Genomic DNA, 23,303 nt, shown 5'->3' with positions numbered 1-23,303 from the left:
TTCTTCTCTGTGTGTGATGTAACATAATTTTGCAGCTCAGTTCACAAAATCACACACTATTCTGCCCTCCTATGCTACCTTCAGTACATAGTACCAGATGTGTAAATACCCAGACCAGATGAAAATAAATAAGTCTTTAGAAATAGTATTGGTGCTAATCATGACAATGAAACCCAGATGTTCATCTGCAGATGATCAAACTACTCCTATTTGGAACATGGATCAGAGATGGACTGGTGGGTTTCCAACTCACTCTTAAAGGGAATATAGAATGTTCACATGGAAACACAGGACTCTTAACAGACACCCTAAGGATGAAGCAGGGACGGGCTTGTGCCACACTGTACATAAAACATTTGATAGCATCCCGCTCTTAAAACCAGGTAAATAAAAAGAATAAAATAACAGAGAGCCAACTAATGCCACAGCTGCACATTTAAGATACTCAGGAGCTAACCGAAATAAAACTCTGGACTCTATACTGACCACTGGCAAACATGTCTATAGACACACAGCGCTAGAATTCACAGAAGACTGAAACACCCCTGTTGAATGTGGTTTGCAGAAATGTTTTCCCCACAGTAATTTATGCATCGGAAATTCAATGACATCTACAGACGTGTAATGACTCAAGACAAACATTTTGAGAATTCATAGGGAAAGAAGAAAATATCCTAGGTAAGTGTATACTTGAAAAATAAGACAAAGTGTGGGCAGGGATGGGGGATATCCCAGTGGATCCTGAAACTACAATGTTCTTAGTACTAAAACAAGGCATTGTGAGGTAGCATGCATTGTTCTAAGAGCAGACTGGAGAGTCCAGAAGGCGACTTCTTTATATACAGTGTGCTGTTGGTGGCAGATGTCCACTGCTGAAGAATGAAGAGATTGAGAAACTAATCAGAAAGTCTTTCACATTAAAAAAAAAAGTGGTTGTGGTTATGGGAGACCAATATGTGAAATCCAAATTATACACATCATTCCAAAAATAACTGGGAAAGTTTTATTGAAATCTGGAAACATAAAGGCAAAAGCAAGGGACTTGATTTTTACCAAAGTTAACCATTCCCAGTCAACAAAGGCAAAGGTCATAGTGACTAGATTCGTGACAGACGGAAGATGTTTGTGACATGTAAACCTGACAGAGATCAGTAGCTGGATATGCAGAACTGAAAATGAATAATAAAAGGATAGGAGACCAATCAGAGGAAGCAGTAGAGCTACAATAGATGGCTCAGAGAAAGCAATTTGGGAGCAGAAGCTAGGGTTCGGGAGATGCACAGACAGGCACTACAGAGGAAACAAAATAGGCTCCTATGGTGCTTCAAAATATTCTTGTATCCCAGGGTACTTCCTGCAGTGAAAATAAATATATAAATGGCTGCTGGTGGGAGGGGAACATGGTCTGGTATTGGGTGCGGGGAAAGGAATGAATCCCTGAGGGCCTACAGAAAGAATGGAAACAGGAAACCTTGTGAAGTAAGAGGTTGGGGGGACCCTCCAGAAGGTACCAGAGGCCTTGGAGGTAAGAGATTCTCAGGACTCAAAGGAAGGGACTTTAAATGAAATGTCCTAAAAGGGGCAGAGGGAACTTGCAGAGCCCACCTCCAGCAAAAAGACAGAGCACTGAGTGAGGGACGGGGTTGTAAAATCTGACCCATAATTGTTCCTGTCTGAAAGAACCGCAGGGATGGAAATGGAGAAGAACCTGAAGAAAAGAAGGTCCAGTGACAGGCCCAAAGAGGGATCCAGCTCAAGGGGAGGCCCCATGGCCTGACACTATTACTGAGGCCATGGAGTGCTCACAAAAAGGAACCCATTACAGCTGCCCCCTGAAAGACTCAACAAGCAGCTGAAAGAGTCAGATGCACATTTTGCACCCAACCAACAGACAGAAGCTGCTGACCCTTGTGGTTGAATTACGAAAAAGCTGGAAGAAAATGAGGAGGAGGGTGACCCTGTAGGAAGACCAGCAGTCTCAATTAATCTGGACCCCTGGGATCTCTCAAACATTGGACCACCAACCAGGCAGCATACACTAGCTGATATTAAGCCTCCAACACATATACAGCAGAGGACTGCAGGGTCTGGGTTCAGTCAGAGAAGATGCACTTAGTCCTCAATAGACTGGACGTCCCAGGGAATTTAGAGGTCTGGTGGGGTGGGAGGTGGGGTGGGGACATTAAAATGGAGACAGGGGGTGGGGAGGACGTATGGGATGTGGAACAGTCGGAGGGTGGACTGGAAGGGAAAAAAAGCTGGAGTGTAAAAAAAAAAAAAAAAAAAGAAAGAAATCATAAAAATAAAATAAATGGTCGCTGGTTTGACAACCTATACGGAATTTCTGAAAAAATATTTCATAAAGGGAAACATCCAGAAATGTTTACCATCATACTGGTTTTGGATTAGAAGATCAAAAGTCATCTTATCGTTCATTCTCAAGACAGGTAAGGTATGTGTGACATCTCTGCTTGTAGTGATCTATGATACCATAGGTTTCTGCTGGCACATGGGTAAATCATACAGATCTAGTGGCAAGTGAAGAGCAAGAACAATATAGTGGTCAACACACAGCCACCACTGTCCCTGCCTTACCTACATGCTTCATCATCGTGAACATTTGAGACAAAGAGATAAAGATAATAGCAAGGAGCTTGGATTCTTGGACACATTCAACAGAACTGAGTCAATGCTGTGCTCCATGTCTCCAAAATAAGGAAACGTGGATCTGCTCACCATTCAGATTTTAAAATCTGCTCAATGCATGGCTAGTGGTTAAAGCCTGCTTAATGCATGGCTAGTGGTTAGAGCCTGCTCAGTGCATGGCTAGTGGTTAGAGCCTGCTCAATGCATGGCTAGTGGTTAGAGCAATTAAGATCAAGGATTAGACAGACTGAACTCAAAGTTAGCTGAGTCACACATTAGCCACATGTTCTTAGGGCTCATTATGCAATGCCCTGGCCTGAGTGTACAATGTAGCCACACGCTCTGGATTTGAATGTTCCAGATGGGGATGTTTATGAAATCTGGAGATTTATTCTCTCTCTCTCTCTCTCTCTCTCTCTCTCTCTCTCTCTCTCTCTCTCTCTCTCTCTCTCTCTCTGTGTGTGTGTGTGTGTGTGTGAAAAGGGAGGTTAATAATACCTAATAGAGTTACTGGGTACATTTAAACTTTCTAATACACCCAATGAATGTAGCATAATGGTCCATGTTTGGTTACTGAACAAGGGAAGCCAAGGCGACTCTGCCTCGGTAGCGCTACGCAAGAAGAGTCTCTTGCATTTATTTTATATCAGCTGGGATCTTAGATACCCACATTGCCCCCAGTATTAATGGATTGCATTCTATTATCTGTTCAATTACTTTAGAATCTCATCCTCTTTTAGGATTTTTTAAAGAATTAAATGTAACTTCAATATATTGAGTTTTATATTAGGTTGAAGGTATTTTTCCCCATCCTTGAACTTGGTGATGCTAGCAAGTCTTTGAAATTGTATCTACCCTCATTACCTAAAATAGAGCACATTTCATTAGTAGTCAGGTTGCATATCTAGTTAGTGACAGAGCTGGACTTTGAACTTACATTGAAGAACTCAATTTCTCGAGTGTATGTAGTGTGGTATATTGTTGATAACTCTCTACAGTTTATGTTTGCACCCCAGATCTTATTATATAAAACACATCACGCACCAAGAATATCCTGTGTAAAACTCATTGTCTTTCAACTTATTTACTTATTGTCCAGCCTAGAAATTGTCAATGACTACATACTAATTTTTGTGAATAAAGAAAACATTTTTGTTTTGCTTTTTGTTCGTTTGTTTGTTTTTTCTTTTTTCGAGACAGGGTTTCTCTGTATAGCCCTGGCTGTCCTGGAACTCCCTCTGTAGACCAGGCTGGCCTCGAACTCAGAAATCTGCCTGCCTCTGCCTCCCGAGTGCTGGGATTAAAGGCGTGTGCCACCACTGGCTAAGTAAGAAAATATTTTAAAAAGATATTAAAATATATAATAATATACTTCTTGATTTGTGTGTAAATGTCAGCACAAGTATACTCACTTTGCTCAGTAGAAAAGAACCTCGACCAAATAGAAGCCCCAGAGATTCAGAGTAGAATCACAGAGATTATTCTAAAACTATCATTTTCAGAACAGTTTGCTTATGTCTGTTCTCAGAATGCTTGTTGGCTATGATAGAAAATCCCAATCTAGGAGATTTAGTCCAACTCAAGGCCTTGTTTGCAAAAACTACATACACACACACACACACACACACACACACACACACACAGAGGAGGGGGGGGGGGGAGAGGGGGGGGGGGGGGGGGGGGGGGGGAGAGAGAGAGAGAGAGAGAGAGAGAGAGAGAGAGAGAGAGAGAGAGAGAGAGAGAGAGAGAGAGAAGGCATTACTTTACTTCCCAGCAAAACTGTGAAACTTGACTGATACTGCAGATTTACTCGGGCTAAGAATGGCATCCTTTTAGGCTGCTGCAGGCCTGAAGTGTTCCCCTGATACACCTGGCGGTATCTTGTCCCAGAGTTGGTTGTATTCCCTGAAGTCAGTCAATGTTCAGCACATGTGAAACACAGTCACACTCAGTTTTACAAACACTAAATAAAGTAATTTTCTTTCTTCTTTCCTATTTGCTTTTCTAGTTTCTATCTTTTGGGGAAATATAATAAACTCCAGTTATAACTTGACTGCATGCTATAAAATTAGCATTACCCAGTGTTTGCTTGTTCAGATTCTTCTGTCTAAAATGCAATCCAATGCCTCTGGAAACATTGATTCACTCCAAGACATTCTTCACAGTTCTCAAAAGCTATGCTGCAAAAGACAGTTATAATACAAGACCTTTCTCCACCCACCTTTGTCCAACCTCAGACCTCTGCTGTTGGATAGTGGGTATGGGGGAAGAAGGAGTGGGAGAAAACCCACGTCCTGCCCGAGTTCCGGTGCTCTGGGCAGTCGAGTGCAGAAGACGGATGCAGACGGATGCAGGCGGATGCACGATTTCCACATGGCCATGGGTGGGTGTCTGGCTGTGGGAAGACACCTGCTCAGCAGGTGGTAGACAAGGGACAGTCTTAGGTACCAGGTTCTCAGTCTCTGGCATCCCAGAAACCGCTGGACACCTTGGAAGAGATGAGAACAAATGGAGGCTCCAGGGGCCAAAGGGAGGAGAGGGCAGTGGGAGAGGGGGTACTATGTGGTTCCCACGCAGTTGAGAGTCCTTGGTCTGTTCCATGGCATGGGAGGTTAGACGTGGCTCATTAAAATTATGGGAAAGCATATCCCATCATTCAAGCACAGCGGGCCTTGATGATCAGAGACAGCCCTATGATTTTAGAGCTCTATTGTAGAAAGGCAGGGTGAAAAAAGAGAAGGTAGAAAGAGAGAGGCTGGCCATGGCTACATAGAGGGGAGGAAGAGAGAAGGAGGGCTAGAGGTGAGAGTAAGAAAGGTGAGAGCTTAAAGAGAGTGAGGAGGGGCCAAGCAGCCCCTTTTATAGTGGGCTGGGCTATTAGGTAACTGTGAGGAGGAGCATACCTGGCTATAGTCAGGTAACTGTGGGGGATGGAGTCTAGCCAGAATGCCAGAAGCTTGGGACATTGTCTACGTGACTGATAGTCACAGAGTTATGGAGTTGGCGGCTCTGTGGTGTCAGGCACCTGCCTCTGGGAACGTGGCTTAGTATTCTGTCCCTTCTAGAGTTTACTACTGGGTTGCAGGAGCAAGCCTCATTCAAGCAAAATAGGCTGCCAGTCACGGCCCCACACTCTGTCTACTGTGCTTCTGTTAGGGGTTGTTGTTGGGGTTTGTTTTCCCATCACCTTTGATATTAAATTTAAGAACACTTTCTACTGAAAAGAAACTTTGTCACTTCAGAAATTCTGTAGCCTTTGGGGCCAAAGAGTTGTTAGTAAGGGCCACACAATTGATGCTACCTTGTTTTTCTGACTAGTGTATATAATGAAACAGGAAGTTCTTAGTGATTAGACATAGACCCAGTAGGCAAATCTCTCCTGTAGGTATTCTCAGAACACATGCCCAGTGACAGTGTCACCTGGGTAATTTTTCTGCTAATAAACAAATTTGAAGTAGCTAGGATTTCTAAAATTTAAGACTACTTGTTTATCTGAAATATACTGCAGAGGAATCCCCATGCAGGTCTGTGCTGAATTTAACTTAAACAGAGACAGGAAAAGCAAATCTCTATGGAAGATATTCTACAATAGTAAAATATTTCTCTCAGCAGGTGAGCTGGTAGCAATTGTATTGTTGGAACCCAAGCTCAGGTTGCAGTAGCTCATTATCATCATAACAAGCCCTTGGACCAACTGGTGTGGACACGCAACATTGAGCCCCTGATGGGCACATTATTTCACAACTTGAGCTTTGTGGAGAAAAAGACAGATTTTCCTGGAAAAGAAGGATTATATTTTGAAATCCCTTTCTTCTCTACTTTGTTCCATAATAAGATGCAATTCACAATCCGTCTCTGACTACTTCTTTTGCCTTTTTAAACTACGAAGGAGCAGAAGAATCAAGAAGCTGGGATTAAATTGGAAAAAGGCAGATACTCCAATTTAAATACATCTGTACCCAGCAGGCTAGGGGAATGTCCATTCAGCATGGAAGGCCCTGTAGAAAAATCAACCTTTAAATGGATCTTGCTTTTCTTTTACAAATCAGTCATGAATGGAATTTTTAGTGAGCAAGGTGGACATTGAAGTTTCTGTAGAGTTCTAAGAATAAAACATTTTCACCCTTAAGTCCATCTTATTTCTACCCCGCCTAAACCAACAACTTGGAAAACATAGTTCGAAAAAAACAAAAAACAAAAAACAAAAAACAAACAAAAAAAAACCCTAAAGTCCAAAATAAATAAATAAATAAATTTAAACTTTTCTTGTTTTTTTAAGTAGAGAAAATTCATCATGATTTTTTTTTTGGGGTTTTAATTTTTGTTGTTGTTGTTGTTGTTGTTGTTGTTGTTGTTGTTTTTGTTTGATTTTGCTTTTTTACCCCAGAACATGTAAATTAATTTCAAAGCAAGTTAAAGGATCACATAAACAGATCAGAATAAAATAATCATGAAATACTCAGAACACATAAATTGCTTTGCTAAAAACCCCATTTGTTACTGGTAAATAACTAGATATGGACAGAATAATGAAATAAAAAATGTTCTCTTGGGCCAGAAGAGATGGCTCACTGACTAAGAGCATTTGCTGCTCCTGTAGAGGGTGGGGGTTCAGTTCCCAGCACCCACATGGGACAAGACACTAGCAAGCATTAAGGTGAACTCCAGGGGATACAGTGGCCTCTTTTGGCCTCTGAGGTTATCTACACATACATGAGCCCACACATAGATATACAGAGATGCACAAAATTAAAAATATGACAATCTTTTAAAAATATGTTCCCTTGTCTTTTGGGGAGGGACAATATAAACAGAGATGGAACTGAATGAGTGGTTCTCACCCCATCTGACATGTGAATAAAAAGTAAAGCGAGATCTCTTGCCTTGGACTTCATCTCTAGTTACAAACACACAGAGTGAATGCAAGTAAGTGCTTTTATTTTTAAGGGTATTTGTGGCTTGAAGAAATCACAAAGATACAAAGATTTCTTCCTTCTCTTCAGGCTAAATCATCTGGAGCTCTCCAAATATCCCAAGCCCAGCCTAGGCCATGTTTGCAGACTCAGGTGAAACTGTATCTGTGTCCTTCCTGGATGGGACAGTGTATCTGAAGGCTCTAGCACTCCTACAAAGTTTACAACATGGATACAAGTTTCAGAACCATTGCTTTTTAAAACAATTGCTTACAGTTGTATCAAAACTATTGCTAGTCGATTTCTTTGAAATAATTGGTATGATACACCAAAGGACACATCTACTCTTATAAGTTATAATTTACTAGTTATGTTACCATTCATCATTAAAGTTGAAAACTATTTTATATATTTCTCTCATTTGGTATTTATGAAGTTTTATGAAACCTGACATTGTGGATTTTCAGCTTTCAATGCCTAAAATATTTTGAATGCAACATTTGGCTAATGTTTAATTCTTTTCCCCTGAAGGACGATACATTGTTCATTAAAATAATCTGAGAAGTAATGTGCACCCCTTCTAATATGTCAAGGTGTGAAGCAAACAACAATTTCTTGCAAACCATTAAAAGCTAGATAATTTGTAAAAAAAACAAAACAAAACAAAAAAAACAAATAATATTCAAATCTACCTTGTTTCTAAACTGACAAATATAGCATCTAAAAGTGTCACAATCTCACTGTCTGTTGCTTTTATGCCTGAAGCAGTCAGGGTACATATCTACACCAAAAAAAAGTTGTCTCATAAATATAGGATATGAAAAAGCAAGAGAATTTAAGTGTTTGGGTTTCTTTTTTTTCTTTTTCTTTTTCTTTTTCTTTTTTTTTTTTTTTTTTTTTTTTTTTTTTTTTTTTTTTAAAGAACATGGGTGTGCCTCGTGGATGTTTTAAAAGAGGAGCTCTCCTGGAGAACGCAAACAGGGTATCCCTTCTTAGGTCTGAATGCTGCATTTCTGAAATTTGATGCACATATGTGAACAACTCAAAAGTAAAATATATAAACATGACATACTGTGTTGGGCTCTTGCCCTGCAATAGACAATAAAATAAAAAAGGTGGGCTCTGAGCTTTCTTTCTACAAGATGATCTCACAGTCCTAAAATCAGCTGTTCTGGCTAGTGGTTTGTGTCATTGTCGCGTATCTCTGGAGAACCAGTCACCTCAGAAAGGTGGGCAGGCACACTGACAAAACACTCTCTAGCTAGGCAGAGGAAATAAAGACAGGATAGGCAGGGACAGCAAGAGAGAGCATATGAGTGCTTGGTGATGGTTCCAGGAGGGTTCCAGGAAAGCTCCAAGCTGACCCCAAGCAGCCGAGGGCAGGAGAAGGTTATTAGCTGTCAGCAGCACTCTGCTCTTTAGCCTTCCTGAATTCCAAGACAGCCTTCTCCCCCTGGATGCATTCAGGAGAGCTGGCCAGTGGCTGTTCTGTGGACTCCCTCCACCGAAGCAGGGCACTCCTGAGCTCCATGTGTGCCAGCCTGGGAACTTGATTTAATTGTCGATAGAAGGAAATAATAGATACCTCTCACAGGTTTTAATATGATCTTAAAATAGGGGAAAGTTTTCTGTTATGACATTGACATAGAGGCGATGATTTTGAGTAATGCAGGATGATGTGGGGCTGCTTAAGATTAAATATGAGCTATATAAAGGCCTGTCAGAATGAATTCTAATGTGCCATGAGACACTTTGCATACCCTTAAATATGCAAAGTGTCTCATGGCACCCTAGAATTCATTCTGACAGGCCTTTATATAGCTCTTACTTAAAGTCCTACTTTATTTTTAGGGACCGGGTTCTCAGAGCTACTCTTTGAGGGGAGGCAACAAAGGGCACTGTTAATCCGTTTGTTTCTCTAGCGAGGGAGAAATGAAACACAACACAAAACAGCGCAAAAAGTGGAAGCTTGTTTAATATTGTTCTACCATCCTCCTGAAAGGCATAATAATTTGAGTTACATATCTGAACTGATTGGAGTCACAGAATCATAGCTCCTTTTTGCATTTAACAATATATACAATATAAAATAAATACATTTACACAAATGGACATTTGCTGGAGCACACAGTATGGTACACATCACAAAAATATACAATTGATTGCTTTACAGATGTGATGCCCACCTACAGCTATAGACATGGTTTCATTATTATTATTAATTATTATTATCATTATTATTTTTACTACTGGCTATAATGCAACTCCTGGATCATTGTAAGCAGTTTAATTTTTTGTTTTGTCCATTCACGATCTTTGCACATAAGACTGCCATAAAATGTTGTCCCAGGCAGGTAAACAGAGATGCTTAAATAATTAAAATACAATCACCAACATCCATTTTCTCTTCTATAAGAAAAATAGCAGTTTTAAATTTTTTATATCTTTTATGTCATCATTTAAATGCAAAATAGTGGAATAAATACAACAATCTGACTTGATTAAAACACGAGAGTCACTACAAGAAGCCAAAACAATCATACTGCCTTAAATAAGAACAAACCTAAAAGGAAAATAAAACTGTAAATTGCATGGCTAAAACATACATCTTGGTATCTTCCTGACAGCTGGCATTAACTAAACGGTCTCGCTAGAAACTTGAAAAAAGCAATAAACTTTGCTCGAGCAAGGTACAAATGGTATTTACCCTAAAACCGTGCATTTCCTTTAGATCTACACTTGAAGCTGTTTTTGTTTTCACCATAGTTGCGAGATATTTGTTGTTTTAAAAGGCCAAGTCTTTTAAACAGAGAACTACACATTGTACCTCATTCTTTAAATGTGTCTCTGTCTCAAGTGATCACTTGTGGGCTCTGGCTTCTAAAGCTCAGATACTTCTCTGTGACTCAGTCTATATTCCATTTGTGTATATATAGCGTAATTGCGCAGTAGAAACTTAAACCCTGCATAAACCTTCTGCAAAATAATGTTTGAAACACTTACATGATGAAAGAACCTTACAGGATGAGCACCTTTCCCCCCCAGGAGTTGTATTTTCTGTTGTTATTTAGTCAGGGATTTGCCAATCTTTTTTTAACTTACCACAGCTATCAATTTCAAGTTATTGACCATCCGAATGAATTGCTAATGATGATTTACCTAGATTCACACTACAGTCACTTTCTCTACTGAGAACCACAATCTACGATATATTCCCATATAGCTAATGATAGATACACAGTATTCCTAGCACAGGGCTGAGACATCCTCAGTCCAAGGTATTTTGCTTATCGCACACAAAGTAGCAACAGTTTTGGAAGCAAGTCCGCACCAAAAAGGTTTGCAACAACACAGAGCGAGTTAATCACAACATCTGAGAGATGATCAGGTGGAAGCCTTATATACAGCATTTAAAAATTAGACTTATCTATATTCTTGAATATTCAAAGTTTTATGTCTAAGCTATACATTGGTATTCTATAATAAACCATTAGAGAAATTATCCCTTTTTTGAAAATATTATTATGATTTTGATGTGTGTCTGATCATAATGAATACTGTTTTGGAGTTTCAATCTCTTAGTTATTACTGGTAAGGAGTAGAATATACTACTGTAGTCTCCTGAGGAAGTATACATCCAATACTGTCTCTAATTCTACCCTGTGTCTAAAAGCACACACCACAAGAATCCAAACACCACGAGAACAAGACGACAGTTTCTGAATGCAACATAAAGTTCAGAAAAGCGCAGCAAACATGGAACATTGAAGCTGAACTATTCTTTTGTTTGTTAGGAGTACAACTTTAATTACATCTGTGTACATAGAATAAGACTGTCCACAGAATACAGAGAGCAGCTACTAACACTGGTCCATTGGTAAAGCGTTCTACGGAGGTTACTGGTTTCTGGTTATTCGGCGACTGTAGGTTTCAGGAGGGGACATCTGATTTCTTCATTAGATTACACCTGGTTACAGTCTGAAACCTGACTGACCTTCGTGCTGTGACCGTACTTGTTGAAAAAGCACATCTATTGGCTTAGCTTTTGGTAAAAAACAAACAACGAAACAAAACAAACCTGCAGGTTAATTTAAACAACCATTCCTAAGTGAATTGACTCCTATGGAGCAGGACTTTAGAATTTGGTCAGGCGTCTGCTGTCTTCGACGGTTGGTTGGTTTGAATTCTGGCGTTTAGCCTTATTGCCTCTGAAATGGTATTGGCTCACAGCTCCTTCTGAGACAGAGTTTGTAACTGTATACAGGCAGCATCTTGTTCCTAACCACGAGGGCAGCTAGAAATCGTATGGCGACTGTCCCTCCCAGCAGGGAGGTGTACTGGTGCTAATCCTACAGATAGGGATCCCATGTGCAGTGCTCGGGGGTGGGACCACTCGGTGTCATGGTAGGTATAATCTAATCCTTGGTGTCAGTGAACATTTAGGCAAACTGGAGCTCATGTAAGAAACTGATGTTTGGGACCAGACTGGCACACAACATAAATTGCATCCGTGGTAATATGCACCTTCCCTTCAACTATTGCTTGAATAAGTTAAATCCCCATATTAATAAATGGCTGAAAAGTGGTAAAGCTGGTACAAAAAAATCTCCATTTGTAAGAAGAAACGAAACATTTTTAAAAATCTTCCTTCAGGGTTCATTTGTCCTTCATTAGTGTTCAATTGTTCAAAGCCAGCACGAGGTTGCGGTATCCTTACCCCCCTCTCGTATTGCATGAATGAATAAAGCTTAAAGGATTCCCTGAAAAAGTTACATAGTAGCTAAACTAACCAACACCTGGAAGACTTGACAAAAGAATTAAGGAATCAAATGGCTGTAACTGATCTAGATGAGAAAGCAAGGAGAAGCAGCCAATGCCGCCACTTAGGTTGTCTGATCGAAGGCTGCCCTGTAGAATCTAATACTGAACTAAGTCGATCCATTTCCGTTGCACTGTACTTTAGGTACAGTTCTCTCTTTGATTCCTTACTCACTGGGGATGTCATGGTTCACGACAAGTTCACTGGCATCCAGAGTATGGATCTCTGTCCTTTGGCAGGGCTGGCTTCCATCTCTCTCTCTCTCCAGTTAGAGACTGCTTTTAAGAGTTCAGCAGCAGAAGGAAGGAAAGGAAACAAACAAAAAATGGAGAAGGAAGAGACGGAGAAGAGATGCAAGAGGTAAAAGAAATGTTCCATACAATCAGAGGTATTGAATATGTATGCAGAGTGGGAGGAGATGTGAGAAAGGGAAGAGAGGCGAAAGCAAGGCAAGAGAAGAAGATTGGGGAAAGGAAGGGGACAGAATAAAGGAAGGGGGAGACAGAGGAGGCAGGGGGGAGGGAGGGAGAGGAGGAGGGAGGGAAGGAGGAGAGGAGGGAAAAGGAACTATTAGTGAAAGAAGCAAAACATAATAATGGAACAAGGAAGAGTGGAGGAAGGCAGGGATGTGGCCAGAGGATCGTGGGATAAAGTAGAGGAAACCTATCAGGAAGATGTGGCGGAATCCGCAGGCTGCATCGTACTGTGGCTGCTAAAATATCAGTGCAGTCTGTTGATTTTTAATGTTGTTCACTAAACTCTAAGATTCTTCGACATCATTCTTGGGTTTATCTTCCCTTTTCAACGTGCAGGATGGGAGGGCCCAGGGGGGCTTTTAGTCAGACCTTGGCCTCCAGCATTTCCAAAAAAAGTTTGTGCATGGGCACTTTGCCTTCGAGTTTGATGTTGTAGAAGTGCTGGACTGCCTTGGTGGAGGTCTGCCTCAGCAGAGGCAGTGTCATCAGCATCTTGCCTGCACGGCGGGGGTCTTCCATGTGCTGGCCAGCCTCGTAATCCTGCAGGGCCTCATGTAACACATCTTGAAGTTTTTGAACAGCTTCCACATCTTCTATGTGCATGGAATCTGGACAGTGAAGCAGAAGAGGTCAGCAGTCATGTAAATAGCAAAATCAAGATAACTAAACAAAATGCAGTTCATTTTACACACAGAGAGAGACACACACACATACTCATACACACTCACACATACACATTCACATACTCATGCACACATTCGCATACATGTTCACACACATTCACATGCATTCACACAATGTTCTACACATTCATATACACACATATACACAAAACACTATAAGGAAATATCATAAGGTACACGGGTAAAAACATTCTAAATAAAATACGTGGGTGCTCTTGTATACCCAGGGGTCAAAGCTGGTTCAAAACCTGTATGTTTTCCCTTAAATTTCACTTAGTAATCTTTAATATGAGCTTAGAATTTAAGAATTATTTTTTATCTGCATATATGTATGTGTGTATGTGCATTTGCAGCATACATTACATACTGACTAGCAGAACACTTTAACAGACACTTGGCAGTACGACCTTAAGCCTTTCTCATGTTTCTTGAACAAAGAACTATAGCAAGGAATTTATAACACAGATAAATAAGGGAAGAAAAATAAATATGGTCAAAATCTACTCTAAGAAATTCTCAAAGAATAAATAAAAATATTATTTTAAAAATTTCTAAATGTTAGCTGAGATAAATTTTAAATCTCAATTTCTACCCAAAAGCTCATATTTCCCAAAGATTAGAAAGTTAATGACCAAGATCATAATTCACAACTCCACACGACACACAGAAACCCTGACTATATGATATCGCTGTCATTTCTAATGTTTCAAGATCTTAAATGTTTTCTCACATCTTACTAAGTTGTTCTTATATACTCAGATTACCTTTAGTTGTGAAATATTTTCCCCATTTGTAATAATGAACTCTGCCCCTAAATTGACTAATTTAACAATCCAATGTAGTCAGGAACAAAAAGGGTTAACAAGGTTGCTGTAATTATCCTGTGAGAAATGTGAAATGTGGATAAAAAAATAAAACAGACACTTAATTATATACAAGTTTGAATCATTTAGCACGTTTTATTGATTCCGATGACAGTTTATCTGTTAATTACACATAATGGAGTCTTTGGGGACTCTTCATGTTTAATAATCCCTTTTCTCTGTGAATGTCAAGTGCGAAGATGTATGTAGTTAGTCCAAGTTTCCCACAATTCAAACATAGATCACAGAGCAAACTAAACAGAACCTTGTAATAAAACCAAATAAAAACAAAGAGGCAGAGGAACGAGGATGATTGGACAGAACCAGTAAAATGCTGTTAAAATTCTTCTATCTGGAACCTTGCAAGGAGGAGAGATGGTGTTACCAACCCACAGTTAAAGTGTCTGACCCAGAAGCATCCCTGCCTACAAAAACTGCAGGGACAAAAATGAAGAAGAGACTGAGGGAGAGGCAGTCCAGGGACCTGCCCAACAGGGGATCCACCTCGTGGGGAGACACTAAGGCTTGACACGATTACTGATGCTGTGATGTGCTTACAGGTGGGAGATAGCATGGCTGTCCTCTGAGAGGCCACACCAGCAGCGAACTGATGCAGGAGACAGATGCAGATACATACACCCAACCATTGGACTGCAGTTGGGGACCACTACGGGTGGATTAGGGGAAGGATAGAAGAAGCAGAAGAGGGTGACTCTATAGCAAGTCCAGAAGTCTCAACTAACCTGGACCTCTGGGAGCTCCCAGACACTGAGCCACCAATCAGGCAGCATACAGGAGCTGGTCCAAGGCTCCTGACACATATGTAGCAGAGGACTGCCTGATCTGGCTTCAGTGGGAGAAATTGGGCTGAATCCTTGAGAGACTTGAGTCCTCAGAGATGAGGGAGGCCTGGTGGTGGGGAGCACCCTCTCAGGGAAATGGGGGAGGAAGAATGGGATGAAGAACTGTGGAAGGAGGGATGGGGAGAGTGGGCAATGGGTGGATTATAAATAAAAAAAAATAAGTAGATATATAGATACATAAATAAATAAATTGCTTTAAATCTAAAAACAAAACAAAACAAAACAACCCTAAAACTCTTCTGTCTGTTAAAATTATTTGGTGCTTTTTCTTGTACAGGGTCATATAAAAGTATATTACTAAGTTATTGGTAAAACTGGCACTATTTATACCAAGTAGATAAGGACTGCATGGTGTTTTTAGATGCTACCTTGGGGCTCAGATTAACTCGGCATGGTAACCATGGCTACTATACAATACAGTGATGCTCAAGTCTATGCTAACACCAATGGATCACTTGGTTGGCATTGCCTTGTAGAAGAACACGACGAAGCGTCACAAGACCCTCACCTGGAAGTCCTGCTATTGTTCCTTCTCCCCAGGTGACAGTGATCTTGGGAGATACTAGAGGATAAGGGAAGTGGCAGGGTGATGGCCCTCCATGACGGAGCTTCAGGAGGTCACCATCCACAGTGAGCTGGGACTAGGTGGTGATGGAGCTGCTATGCAGTCACCTGCCCTGTTAATTGCCCTCCATCTGTGTTCTCTCGGGCTCAGATTTAGTTTGTTCTCTCTCTCTCTCTCTCTCTCTCTCTCTCTCTCTCTCTCTCTCTCTCTCTCTGTGTGTGTGTGTGTGTGTGTGTGTGTGTGTTATGCATTTGGGGTGTGTAAGTGCACATGTGTTCACACATACACATCTCTGTAACCTTCCTCAAGAACTATCCACAGTGTCTCCTGAGATAGGGTCTCTCAACAGTTTGGAATTTGCCAAGCCAGCTAGACGGGCTGGCCAGTGAGGCCCTGCCTCCTCACCATTGGGATTGCAAGCTGTGGCTGCCCTATCTGGCCTTTGGCATGGCTTCTTGTTACTCAAACACTGGTCCTGATGCTGGTAAGAAAAGCATTTTACCCACGGGGCTATCTCACTAGCTCCAGAAACTTAGTTTCCCTTTTAAAAAATAAAATAAAATAAAATTCAACTTCTAAAATATAGTTATGCTAGTGTTTCTTCCCCAAATGAAAATGGAACTGCCCAAAGAGCACAGTCATGGACCCTTCTGCTTTTATCAGCAGTCTCCTCTACAGTGTTCCAAGCAATGGCGTCTCCAGTTGTATGAGGGCTGCTTTACAAGAGATGGGTCTAATGATGAGAAATACCTATTTCATGTTTTCCCAGTCTGTCTCTAAGTTCCTTCCTTTGGTTTGGGTTATAATTATTGTAATGAAGTAGAGCATATTTCTCTTTTGTAGGGGGTGTTCCTTTAAACATGGGAAGCCAGCTGCAGCTCCCCCCGCCCCTGCCACCCCAGCTTTTCAGCTTTTCCTTTGCCACTACTCTGGCCTGGCCTAGGGAGATATACGAGCGGATGTCACAGGAAATGAGGCGAGAACAAATAGCAGAGCGATATGCTCACAAACAGCAATTAAGACTTCAAACTATTCTTTAAAGGCTGTGATTTAGCTGGAGAGATTTAAAAATGATTTAATCAAATTACTATGATAATTTAACTTCCCATTTACAGAAAAGATTCTAACTCATTTTAGCTTTGCTCATTCTCAGATCTGCTAATACTTTAAATGCAAACTCACTAAATCTGAACTATTTAATTAGACCATGATTCAGCTGGCAGACTGCTGAAGGAAATATTCATCTCCATTAGGGGCCCTAGTTCAAGTGTTGGCTCTGTAACTTTAATCTGCTCTGTTTCTTGGGTTTGGTGGACATGCAGATGCCAGGATCGGTAGAAGTGGCACTGGGTGATTGCCTGGCTTTGGTTGTTAGTACTTGTTTCTTCTCAAGTATGTTTCTGAGGAAGCAGGTCTCAGAATCAGAATGGATGGAAACAAAGTAAATGTAGTAGCAGGGATACATTGGGTCATGAACACACTTGACAGGGTAAGGCTACACAGTAAGAGTACTAGTTCATCTGGTCAGAAATTTGGATGCATGAGCCCAAGTTCTGAACCACCAAATCAAGGTACTGGGACTTGGTCCACAACTTACCACTAACTCTTCATTGAGGACGACTGAATAGGATAATAAATATATATGTGCTATTAAAAAGAATTAAGATTTCAAAATGTAACCAGACTTCAAATAGGATATATATATATATATATATATATATATATACTATTATTATGTGTTGTTTCAACCCCTAATAACTACCTTAATGAGTAACTATATACAGTAGTTTTATTGTTTTATTTGTGTGTTTATTTAATTGAAATGAATGTTCTGCTTGTGTACCATGTATGTGCAATGCTTGCAGAGGCCAGAAGAGGGTCTCATATCCCTGGAGACTCAAGTTACTGATAGTTGTGAACTACTCTGTGGGTGCTGGGCATTGAACCTAGGTCTTCTGGAAGGGCAGTCAGTGTTCTTCATCACCGAGTCACCTCTCCAGTTCTACTTTCATAATATTTGATATAGTACCCTATGAATGAGACCATAAGAGAGGGTGCCATATCAGTTGTTGACTCTCAGAACAGGGATGAAGCACATCTAGTGTCATAGATGGAATATTCAAAGGCTTTAGCTTTTACTCATTAAGTGTAGTAAGCATTGGCCTTTTCAATAATGGTGGACATGGGCATGGGTGCTCAGAGGGCCACAGTTCAATCTGGGAAGTGACTTTCTGCTTGTGGCTCATTATCTATAACGATGTCTCATGCTGAGCCAGAGCTGAGTTATCAGGAATAGACATGCATGTCCAGTGTCATCTAGTATGGAGAATGAAAAATCTTAACTGGTAATGCACTTTGTGGAACAGAGATGGTCACTTTACTGAGAGTTTATAATGGACAGGGTATGTGTTCCAACGGCCAAGGGCTTTCCTAGCACGTGGGAAGGACCTGGTGTCAATACCCAGTACTGGAACAAGCCATGTAAATCACCCTACATGAGAGAGGTGACGATCAATATGACTTTCATCCCTGAACCTTAAAAGATTAAAACAAGAATGTGCTAAACAAAACAAAAAACGGAAATGAGCAGAGGTCTACTTCCTAAAAGAGAAGTGATGTTTTAATGTCTCTAGGAACACTAGATAAGGTGTTCTAGGGTGTGATCCTATGGTCAGCAGCCAGCTGCCATCCAGGACCCTGGGTAACTGTAAGACAAACGGCCTGGACTGACAGGATGGTTTCCCCACAAAGTAAAAGGATGAAAGGTAATAATGAATACTTACTGAACGTAAGTATTCTTACAGTAACTGGCAGCAAAGCCAACATGTGTGGCATCACAACACAAACCGTGACAAGTTTGTCCTCAAGACTGCTCCCCCAAACCCATATGATTACATATATGTGGGTGTTCCTAACATTTCCCCATCTGGCCCTGGTTTAAAATGTCAAACCAAATAGCATAACTAAAAAGTAAAACCACTAAGTCATTCAAAAAAAAAAAACCTTCTAGAAATTAACAACCTTGAGCTTCAATAAAGATAGCATTTGCGATTGATTAATATTCAATAAATATGCACGAATACCTATGTGTGCATGTATGCATACACACACTATCTATCTATCTATCTATCTATCTATCTATCTATCTATCTATCTATCTGTAGTCCCACTTTTGTCTAAAGAGCAGGTGAGTTTTCCAGGACTTTATATGCATCTCATGGTAGAATGAGAGGCAGAAATTGAGGCCACAGCCAATATTCTGCAATCTCCAGTGCTGAGCAGATCTGAGTCATCTGCACACTAAGCTCTGACATCATAGAGAGGTCACTGTCCTTGCCTCCCCCTGCAGCCACTGAACAATAAGCTACCTGCAGGTGCCACAGGGCAAGGACTTGAGTGTATGTAGCACCCAGGTCATGAGGAAGTCTGTTGCAATTTCCACAGCAGACCAAAGACGATTGAAAGAAAGCAGGGATGTTTAGACTTGGGTTATACATTTTGGTTCTAAAGTCCATCCAAAGAACTTTTGGGGGGATAAATGAAAAAGTCTTGACTGCAGTCAGTCACTGAGCATAAAGAAATTAATAACAAACACAAGTATGTGGTATCCACAAAAGCCAAGATAGTAGATGCCGTACATGTGCTTACTCTTTAGGATGGAGGTAACTTTTTCCCCTTGCATCTATTTCTGCTACATTTAGAGAATCCAGTGCATCTATCTGAATCAAAAGTATATATTTAATGCCTCTAAAAGCAGTTATTCTGGAAGAAAGGGAGAGGGTTCACCCTGGAACAAGACATCTTGAACGGTTCCTGGCTACTTCTCAGTCTTGTTTTTGTTTTGTTTTGTTTTGTTTTTTAACTTGCTTATATTTTAGTTGTGTTAGACTGAAAATTGACTCCAAGGATGACAAAATTCTGAATCCTAGAACACATGAATGTTACCTACTAGGGCAAAAGGAATTTTGTATGTGATTAAGACAGAATCTTCATATGGGAGATTATCTTGGAATACCCAGTTCAATAAAAGCAAAATAGAAAGAAGACAACAATGTCATGAAGATAACCTCTATACCACTGGCTTTTTATGATGGAGGAAGAGCCTGGCACAATGGATAGACCTGGGTTCACAGAGATAAGGATTGAAAACTCAAGGGTAGCCTCAACTACATAGTGAGACACTGTTTCAAAAATATAAGGCAAAATGAAAAGATAGATTGATAGACTGAATGGATTAACAGATGAATGAATGGATGGATAGATGAACAGATAGATGAATGGATGGGTGGATGGGTGGATGGATGGATGGATGGATGGATGGATGGATGGATGGATAGATGGGTAGATGAATGGTTGGAGAAATGGATGTATAGATGGATATTTAAGTGGAGAAATGGATGGATGGATGGATGGATGGATGGATGGATGGATGGATGGAAGGATGGATGCAGAAGATATGTTATAGAATATGACCAGTGCCAGAGAAATTAAGGAAACAAACTCTCTGGAATTACCAGGGGGAGCTGAGCTATGTCTGTATCTTGTTGTACACCTGATGAACTGATTTTCGAATTCTGACCCCCAGAGATGAAAGCACAAATGTATTTTTAAAATAAAGGCATGGATTATGTCTGCACTGAACACACACAGTTTTTCCTGTCACTGTTCCCAAGACAACACCATATGTCAACTGTTTACCTGAATTTATCTGACACCACTTATAAGTACTCTATAGATAAGTCACTAAAACAAGCAGGTATGGATTATGGATGATATGAAATCATGCCATTTATATACAAACTGATACTCTGCAGGTTTTGTAAGTATCCTTAAGAAAAAAAAAACTAGAATTGATTCTTCACAAATACCAAGGGATGACTATTATAATTATCAGAAGGCAGCAAAATAAAGTGTATGCATCAAATTCTGAAGCAATTTAACATGATCAGTTTAGGTTTTAGGAATTACCCAGGTTTCTGTACTGAACCCTCTGAAACATAGTGCATGGTTGTTTGTGGGGTATAAAAAAATGTGTCAGGAGTGGAGACGAAATGTCCAGCTTTCCGTCTTACAGTGACTACAAGTGCTCCTCAGTTTATCTCAGCTGAACATGGCGCCTGCATGGGCGTGCAGGGAGATTCCTCAAGAGAAGTTTTCTAAAAGAAGTGGCTACAGAAAGTTTTCCAAAAACAAACAAACAAGCAAATACACCCTTCTGACCAGCAACTAAAGCTATCTCTAGAACATCATAGAAATGGCACCATTTTTTCAAATTGCCTAAGAGCCCAGTAAGGCCTTTAGACTGAAAGGGATTTTGTTGGTGACATCTATGCTCCCTGTGCAGCTTCATGGAGATGCTAACATGTTGATCCTGAAGGTACAGCACACAGTTTCCAAACCAAACATCCTCTACACCAAAACCTCATTACCTCACCTTTATAACTGGTTTCAAATATTTATGTCATTTAGTGATGCTGGACATTGTTTAATTCACCTATTTTATTTCAGAGTTAAGAAACTACCTATGACTCTAAACCATGTTCTCTGAAGTGAAGGAAATACAGACTCACAGAGCATAAAAAATTTCCTTAGATTAAAAAAAAATCACAAATATATGCTATATATATTTGTGGTATTACCCTTAATTAGCAAGTTATAAGGAAAGCTTATCAAAAAGCTTCCCCTAAGGCCTGATAATAAAAATGATTGAGAGACACTAAGCTATTCTTATATAAGTATTCAAATATCCTAAATATGGCCCCATTCCAGTTATCTAAAGAAACCACAGAAATTCTACAATTGTGAACTGTGTATATAAATCAATGTATACTTAGGAATGACCTCAATTATGAGGTTCCTAAGATTATTCCTGAGTTTAAACTGATGATCAAAATAGTACTCTTAGTGTTCTATCAGTACAGTATTTATTTTATTCTAGAAGTATTATATAGAAGTACAAAAAAAAACCACTTAATTTTGCTCATATTTATTCTTGAATAAAATGTGCTCACTAAAAATATAAAAACCCCTATCAGGAAGCCAACTGTCTGTTCACCAAACACAAGCATAATATTGGTAACTATTGAATAAAAGCAGATAGTTAAAATAATATAAAGCATAAATAAATGAGATTTCTGTTAATATCTACAGCCATGAAGGAAAAAGTCAGATAGGCCTCTACCAAAAAATATTTTACATATTTATTCATTTATGTTAATCTAAAATTCTGAATACTAAAAGAAAACCTTGGCGTATCTAAGCAAAGCATCAGCATGTGCTCACAGGGTTGTTCTCACAGGGATGTGCTCACAAGGATGTACTCACAGGGATGTGCTCACAGGGATGTGCTCACAAGGATGTACTCACAGGGAAGCACTCACAAGGATGTGCTCACAGGGATGTGCTCACAGGGATGTGCTCACAAGGATGTGCTCACAGGGAAGCGCTCACAGGGATGTGCTCACAGGGATGTGCTCACAGGGATGCTCTCACAGGGATGTGCTCACAGCAATATACCCATAAGCATTTAAGAAACTCAAGATTGATCCAAACAAGATTAAATCTACATTTTTGCTGCTGTCCTCCAATTTACAAGCAAAATGAAATTGAACAAAATAACATACATGCAAGATATGAAAGAAAATGAGCTTCTCAGTGGTTTACCCTAAACTGAACGACCAGGGCTTTGGGTTGAGCTGATCAGGACGAGGCCATTTTCCCTGTGGCTTGATTATAAGGTCAAAGAACTACGTATGGCCTAACTGTGAATTAGAACTAGATGCAATTCACTTTTCTTGGAATCAAGAGCTAAGTCAATGCTAGAATTGCCTATATGCAGAAATGCTCTGGGAAGCCGTGCTACGCAGTGTCTAGAACTGGTGAGGCAGAAAAAGTCTTAACTGTGTCCTTTACATGAAGAAACTACAGAGTCCATTAAGTAAGGACTTCTAGTCAACTGTGCCACCCTGGCCTGACAGCACAAGAAACAGGATTGGAGCTTTTGTGTTTTTGCACTGAGTGGCTGTTCTAAATGAGCATAGGGAGCTAACACTGTGCTGGGGACATCTCCAGCTGCCAACATTTAGCGATTTTGATGACAAAGTTTTAGCATTGCCGAGGGTTTATAATCAACTAACAATTTACACAATCAATTGGGAACATAAAATGATATAAAATGTGCTTGCTCTCTTTAAGAAAAATAAAAATAATGAACAGAGTTAATGGTTTCTGTTAGAGTCATTTTTGAGATCATCAAGTAAAACTTTTTTGCAAAACCAGTACTGTGAAATCTTTCACCTAATTTGGATAGGTCCTTTAACATGAAGGCAAAAAAAAAAAAAAAAAAAAAAAACCTCAGAAACTCAGAAAACTTCTCACATTCCACCTGAAATCTCTCCAAAGCAGGTCAAGGGTTTGTAACAACAAGGTCATTTGTCACAGACACACACACACACACACACACACACACACACACA

The 23,303-nt window shown here is 40.1% G+C and overlaps 1 protein-coding gene across 12 annotated transcripts in view; it reads right to left on the bottom strand.

Annotated features, from left to right (window-relative positions):
* Positions 1 to 12,869: 12,869 nt before the first annotated feature.
* Positions 12,870 to 23,303, bottom strand: part of Esrrg (estrogen related receptor gamma) — a 602,152-nt gene continuing 591,718 nt past the window's right edge. For all 12 annotated transcript variants that reach the window (XM_029538606.1, XM_029538608.1, XM_029538604.1 and 9 more), the window contains one exon: positions 12,870 to 13,462. In XM_029538606.1, coding sequence (XP_029394466.1) covers positions 13,218 to 13,462 — 245 coding nt within the window. In that variant the 3' untranslated portion in view covers positions 12,870 to 13,217. The remainder of the gene's footprint in view (positions 13,463 to 23,303) is intronic.

This window comes from Mus pahari, chromosome 5, assembly GCF_900095145.1.
Source record: "Mus pahari chromosome 5, PAHARI_EIJ_v1.1, whole genome shotgun sequence".
NCBI classification, from domain to species: Eukaryota; Metazoa; Chordata; class Mammalia; order Rodentia; family Muridae; genus Mus; species Mus pahari.
This window is presented reverse-complemented; position numbering and strand designations above follow the sequence as displayed.